At 32.4% G+C, this 6862-nt stretch overlaps 2 protein-coding genes across 2 annotated transcripts; both read left to right on the top strand.

The window, feature by feature from the left end:
* The first annotated feature begins 322 nt into the window (after positions 1-322).
* On the top strand, positions 323-1691 carry LOC115992381 (auxin-repressed 12.5 kDa protein-like). The gene is made up of 3 exons (XM_031116566.1): positions 323-655; positions 834-1044; positions 1334-1691. Exons 1-3 carry the CDS (start codon positions 544-546, stop codon positions 1368-1370), a joined length of 360 nt encoding a protein of 119 aa, XP_030972426.1. The 5' UTR covers positions 323-543; the 3' UTR covers positions 1371-1691.
* Positions 1692-5484: 3793 nt separating this feature from the next.
* LOC115990487 (zinc finger MYM-type protein 1-like) lies at positions 5485-6381 on the top strand. The gene has a single exon (XM_031114314.1). The coding sequence runs from the start codon at positions 5485-5487 to the stop codon at positions 6379-6381; it is 897 nt and encodes a 298-aa protein (XP_030970174.1).
* The last annotated feature ends 481 nt before the right edge of the window (positions 6382-6862 follow it).

Below are 6862 nucleotides of genomic sequence, written 5' to 3'. Positions count from 1 at the left end.
TGACGAGGCCTAGTGTACCTTACATTTTTCGCATTTTATACTCTGTTAGAATTAGAATCCCTTGATCAAGGGGAGCCGGGGGGGCCCAATTTGTCACAATCCATAGCACGTGTCTGCCATCAAGGTAGACGCCATGTTGCTCTGAGGAATAGGACAAAACAATGATCTAATCACGGGGGTAAACTTGTAAAACAATCCCCAATCAACTCCAATCTGATCTTGAAGAGATATTATTTAGCGGACCCCGCATATTGTGCCTAGTCTTCGTCCTTATCCACCCCCTCCCTCTATTTCCACTCATCATTTTCCCTCTGCCAGGGACACATAATTTCTCAATTTGTATAATTGTGAACCCCACAGTTTTATTACAAACAAATATTAAAGACACTCGGAACTAGTAGAAAGGTCCATCTAGCAATTGCAATTTTTAATTGAGGGTAAAGAGATATTTATGCATCAACTTTCTCTATATATGTAACACTAACTCCTATGCCAAGTTAGGAAAATCTGATCCATTACAAACAAACAAGAAAAGAGAGAAAGATGGTTCTGCTAGAGAAGCTTTGGGATGATGTTTTGGCTGGACCTCAGCCTGATCGTGGCCTTGGCAAGTTGAGGAAGATCTCCACCAAGCCCATCCACATCCCAGCCCCAGGTATTAAAGAAAATTCAATAGTTGAGAAAGGAGAAATTTAACCTGAACGTATTGAAAAAATTAAAAACTGTCACTTGAGTTACAAGTTTCTCCTTGACAAAAGTATGTGCTTTGATGTTATGTATATGATCATAGAAGTTTTGTGCTTTACATATATTATTTGGTTGCATGGTGTTAGATGTGGATATTGGAGAGGGGAGCAAGTTCCAGAGGTCGTTGTCCATGCCAGCAAGCCCGGCTATACCAGTGACACCAACAACTCCAGTATCGGCCCGTAAGGAAAACGTTTGGAGGAGCGTGTTCCACCCAGGTAGCAACCTTGCCACTAAGAGAATTGGTAATCAGTACTTTGACAAGCCACAGCCTAACTCTCCCACTGTCTATGACTGGTACGTAGTCTACATATAACACTTGCATATCCAAATATTTGCATGCTACTTGGCAGAGCGATGATCTGGTTGTTTATCCACCAGATCTAATTATCTCATATATCTTATATATGTATCTTACATCTAGAAATGGAAGATTTATATATCCGATGTATGACATACATGCTCCTCCCGGCGAGGAGAGAATTTTATGTTGATCTTTTTATGATTAGAGGGCTTGAAATGGTCGTCTGGGTTTGATTTGAATGATTACTAATATGAAGTGGGTTGTTTAATTATGTGTTCACAGGCTCTACAGTGGTCAGACCAAGAGCGAGCATCGCTGAGGAGGTGACAGGTTACCGATCGAGGCTTGCATTGCATGTAAATAGCGCTTTTGCTTTGTTTTGTTTCGTTTCCTAGTGTTGGACGTGTCGTTTTTATAGTAATGTGAGTACGTGTCCTAACTAGGCTTGGCTCCTAATGAGGTAGCTCACTATTAATATATGTAAGCTTTGTGTGAGTAATGTAAGCGTTTATGTTGTAGAATGGTGTCACGGTAATTGAATTTTGTAAGTAGTATCTTCCTTAGAAGATGATGATTATCATGATCGGCAGCTACTTTTCTTATTAATAAAAAAAATCCTATTATGTGTGTTCTTTTCAAATGTAATCAGATCTTTGAGAACTGCATATCATAGTAGTGAGGAAGTGTTTTTTTTTTTTTTTTTTTCTTTGCTGAGAGGAAGTGATGTTTATCCTAGATTCCTAGTGGGTATATTATATTGTATAATTTAATTATTTTTTAGTAAAAGGATTATCTTGATGCTGCATTTTTTAAAGGAGTATCTAATGAATACACGGTATGGTCCCACATGGAAAGGATAAGATGGGACTAGGAATCAGAAGGACAATAATGCAGCAATGTTTATCAATGACTTTGGGCAAGGGTGGTCCCCTCGTCTTTGATTATATTAAACGCATATATCCTACAGAAATCACCATTAAGATAAGAAAGGATAATAATGGATTAAAAAAATGAGAAATATGATGTTTACCTACTTGATGTGACCCCTTCTTTTCTACCTTTTAACTTAGCATTATTAAATTCTCAAAAAAAAAAAAAAGCCTTAGCATTATTAACGTGAACTGTAATTTGTGAAATGAAGGACAATAGATGTAAAAACACTGGTGGTGCGTTTAGTTGTTTAGTTCGCGGTAACGTTACATAATGAAATCTTACCTTAACGTAATTTTAATGTAATCTTAATATAAAATAAGAATGCGACATTATATTGTTTATAAAGATGCTGAGAAAGATGATATATATTTTATAATTTTAAATTATGATAATATTAAAAATAAATAAATTAATTAAAAATTTTAATATCACATTATCGTGTATCACATCAAGAACACGCTTGGTAAATTGGCAAATATATAGTACTAACAAATAGATTTTAAGCTTCGAGGTGTGAAATATTAGTTTGGAAAGAGACTCGACTCAATTGGGAACATGTTATCGAGGGAGACATGGACTCGTGGGTCTTGTTGATAACAACATTATCGGTTGTACGTGTATTAGTGGTTCCAAGAGAGCTGCTTGAAGGCAAAGATTGACTAATATTACATGTATTGTCGTTGTGTGTGTTAGTGATCCAAGCCAGGCTGCTTGAAGACAAAGATTGACTAATAATTACATGTATATTGTCGTATAATAGCGTTTGTCCAAAAATTTGTTTGTTTTAACTCAAAAAACTTTTTATTTTTTTTTATTTTACATATTTATTTTTCAAAGATTATTTATTTTATATTATATTTCATTAAAATATTTATTTTTTTAGTTGTTTCTCTTTTTTCATGGACAGTCACAATAATTCACTTTCTTCTTTCATACTAGAGATACATAAAAAATAATAAACTAAATATAAAATAAATAATGTCTTTAACAAATTTGTAAATTTACACAATCATACACTTACTAATGTAAGTCATTTTTAAGTATGGACAATTTTCACAAATTTCACTAATATTAGTGCTCTAAATATGAACAATTTCGAATCTTAAAGTAATAACTAGCCAAATTGTTGTGCCCACTTTTAAGATAATTAATCCTTGCTAATCATAGAATTTGTCATAATTACATTATATTGGGGGTAACAATTGGATGGGTTGGGTGCATTTTGGATTGGGTCATGAATGCAATTACTCATTTACTCATTTATTACACATTTAACTAAATATTAAATACTTGTTACCCGCTCAACTCATTTAATCTCCAACTTGCCCATTTTATACTCTCTTTTTTTTTTTTTTTTTTTCCTTAAGAAAACGTTTAATCCATTATTTGATTTATGTATACATAATTACAAATACCAAAATATATTCACTCAAAAAAAAAATTTACTAAAACATCCACCATATGGATCAAAGACATAAAATTTAAATCTAGCCTCAAAGACCTATTTTATTAATAGGGTCACTCAAAAAAACATTTACTAAAACATCCACCATATGGATCAAAGACATAAAATTAAAATCTAGCCTTAATAGGTAAAGCTGAGAGAAAATCCAAATAGGTTTCAAATTTGAATTCAATTAAAATCTAATTTTGCATCATGTGTCCCATTTAATCTAAATTTTAAATTTTTGTGTCAAGTGAGTTAATTTAGTGTAAGAATTGGATTTCAATTAGAGTTTAATTTTGTGTCATGTGCCCCATCTATTATAAGTTTTTTAATTTTGTGCCAAATGAATTAATTTAGTGTAAAAAATGAGGAGTTCAATATAAATAAAACATTAAAAAAAAAAAAAAAACCCTAATCATGTAACTAAAAACAATTCAAATTTATAAGCCATTTATGTAACCATGACTATGTTCGGTCCATTACTAATTAGGTTATACATACATACATACATACATATATATATATATATATATATAAACCAAAGTTTAGAAAAAATTCAATTAGAATCAAAATTAGATTTTGCTTTTGTTAGCTTTCCATACAAATTAAATTGTTTAGATTTTTGCTGTTATTTTTTCTCTGTACTAATGAGCATATTTTTCATATAGTTGCTATTAAGATATTTTGTATGTAAAGATATTAAATGTAACAAACTGTAATTGAGCTGAATGATCTCATGCACCTATCCTCATTTAATTTAGGAGATACTATTTGACCAATTTATTATTTTATTTTGTGTTGTATTTCGTAAAATTTCACAGACAATAATTGTGAATTGATATTGTATATGTAGTATCCAATAGTGATTTTCAAAATTATATATGTAATAGCAATGTAATGAAAAACTTGGCGTAACTAATATCATGAAAATTACGAGAAAAAACTATTTTGGTACCTCCAAATGTGGCGTTCAAACTATGTCATATATGTTTAATAACCCAAGCTAAAATCAATAGCACTATTATAATTCATCAATCTTGTGCGTAAGCACGGGTTCTATACTAGTTATACTAATAGGTGAAGACTCATCTATATAAATACTATAAAACCAAAGACGTTTGACTATCTATTGACCTTCAAATATTTTGTCACATAAACTTTAGCAACCTCTCAATTTTACACATCATTTTTTTAGTTTTTATTTATTTAATTTTTTAACTAATTAGTAATTACTACAAGACCCTTTAGAAAAACCTGATTACTAGATTTCGTCTCTAAAAACCCTAAAACCCCATACGCAAATAACTTTTGCTTCAACAATTGCTTCCTACAACTTCCACCATTGGTATTCTTTGTTAACCATGTGGTGGTTTTGGTATTGTTCTTTGAGGCATGCTTGCTTTTCCTCTTTCTCTCTCTCCTTTTCCCCTTCTTCTTCACCCTTCTCATTGTATCCCTCTCTTATTATGATCAATATTCAATCTCCTTTTCCAAGCTATTTTTCTCGACCTCTATCTAACCCAATTAGAGCAAAATTAGGTCACCTTGATTTCACATTGTAATTCGGTGCTTGGCTATTTTCCTTTTTTAAGCTTCGATTTGTTTCTCTCTTTGCCTATCACCCCTCTAAAAACAATTTCTTTACTATGTTGGTGTGGACTTAATTAATGAGACTCTATGTTGCATGCAAAAAATTGGTTAACAAATACCTTATTGTTTTCTTCCTATTCTTGAATTTGGAGTTTGTCCCATATCCATTTTTGCAAGTCTCATTAGCTTGAATTTGAGTTTGACTCACAATATAACTAATCAATTATAGACAATCTATAATTGATTAGTGACTCACCATTCAACATGGCTTGAATATTCTCCAACAAAAAATACAGCTTATTGTCTACCCTGCTTTATCTTTCATAAGCCAAATGGGCTTGTGGGATAAAATGCATTTACCGTTGGTGGATTTAGAAATTGCAAACAAGTTGGGAGCAAAAATTGTTATTTTCAAAATCATATAGGGAAAGATCCTAACTCGGCTCATAGAGTTGCAGAGCAAATGTGTAAGGATTTGATGAACCAATCGCAACATTTACAAAAGGTGATTGATCATTTCACTAAGGAACAAATTGCAAATAATCGGTTGCAATTGAAGGCCTCAATTTATGTTGCTCGACATCTTGCCTTTCAAGCTATATCTTTTAGAGGTCGAGATGAAAGCTTTACTTCATCTAATTGTGGGAACTTTCTTGAAACGTTGGATATTGTGACTTTTTGGAATGAGAAGGTTGCTGAAATAATACAAAAAACTCCTAAAAATGCAACCTACACATCACCTGGGATTCAAAAGGAAATTCTACATGTTTACTCAGCCAAAATGAAGAAGGCAATTCGAGAAGAAATTGGTGACGCAAAGTTTTGTATAATAGTTGATGAAACTCGTGATGAGTCCATGAAAGAGAAAATGGCTGTGGTTTATAGATATGTTGATACAGAAGGTTTTGTGAAAGAACCTTTTTTTGGACTTATTCATGTTGTTGACACTGCAGCTTTGACTCTAAAGAAGTGGATATATTCTTTGTTATCTCAGCATTGTTTAGATATACAAAATATTCGAGGGCAAGGATATGATGGAGCAAGCAACATGCGAGGTATGTGGAATGGATTACAAGTTTTGATTTTGAATAATTGCTCATATGCTTACTACATTCATTGTTTTGTACATTGCTTACAATTGGCATTAGTAAAAGCATCAAAACAAGTTGTCCCCATTAGTGGGTTTTTTCTAAAATTGATTTTGGTGATCAAAACTGTTAATACTTCATGCAAGCGTAATGAGAAATTGAAAGTTTCCAATGCTAATGAGATAGTACGATTGATTGATCTTGAAGAGCTTGAGACTGGAAGTGGACTTAATCAAATTGGCACTTTACAACAACCTGTAGAAACATGTTAGATTTCACATTTTAGATCAGTTTCTAGTTTATTAAGGATGTTTACTTCAACATGTGAAGTTTTACTAAATATAATTGATGATGCAAGTGATGGTGAACATCGGGCAGAAGTAGAGTTATCTTATGATGTTTAAATTCATTTGAATTTGTCTTCATCTTGTATCTTGAGAAGGAAACTATGGAGAACGATGGTAAACTTTGTCAAGCTTTGCAAAGCCAATCTCAAGAAATTTTAAATGCCATGCATTTAGTTTCATCTACTAAAGCACTTATCCAAAAATTTAGAGATGATGGATGGGATGGCTTACTCGCCACTGTGATATCATTTTGTGAGAAGCATTGCATTGATGTCCTAAATATGAATGCTTGTTATATTGGGAGACGAGGTCGACCTCATAAACAACAAGATGACTTTACACTTGAGCATCATTATCGAGTTAATATTTTTTATGCCGCAATAGATTCTCAACTATAGGAACTAAA

This window comes from Quercus lobata, chromosome 5, assembly GCF_001633185.2.
Source record: "Quercus lobata isolate SW786 chromosome 5, ValleyOak3.0 Primary Assembly, whole genome shotgun sequence".
NCBI lineage: Eukaryota > Viridiplantae > Streptophyta > Magnoliopsida > Fagales > Fagaceae > Quercus > Quercus lobata.
This window is presented reverse-complemented; position numbering and strand designations above follow the sequence as displayed.

Bases quoted from the DNA above. Each gene is read 5' to 3' on its own strand.
- LOC115992381 (XM_031116566.1), top strand. From the start codon at position 544: ATGGTTCTGCTAGAGAAGCTTTGGGATGATGTTTTGGCTGGACCTCAG. The intron at 656-833 runs GTATTAAAGAAA...GCATGGTGTTAG, and splicing joins CATCCACATCCCAGCCCCAG to ATGTGGATATTGGAGAGGGG. The intron at 1,045-1,333 runs GTACGTAGTCTA...ATGTGTTCACAG, and splicing joins TCTCCCACTGTCTATGACTG to GCTCTACAGTGGTCAGACCA.
- LOC115990487 (XM_031114314.1), top strand. From the start codon at position 5,485: ATGTGTAAGGATTTGATGAACCAATCGCAACATTTACAAAAGGTGATT.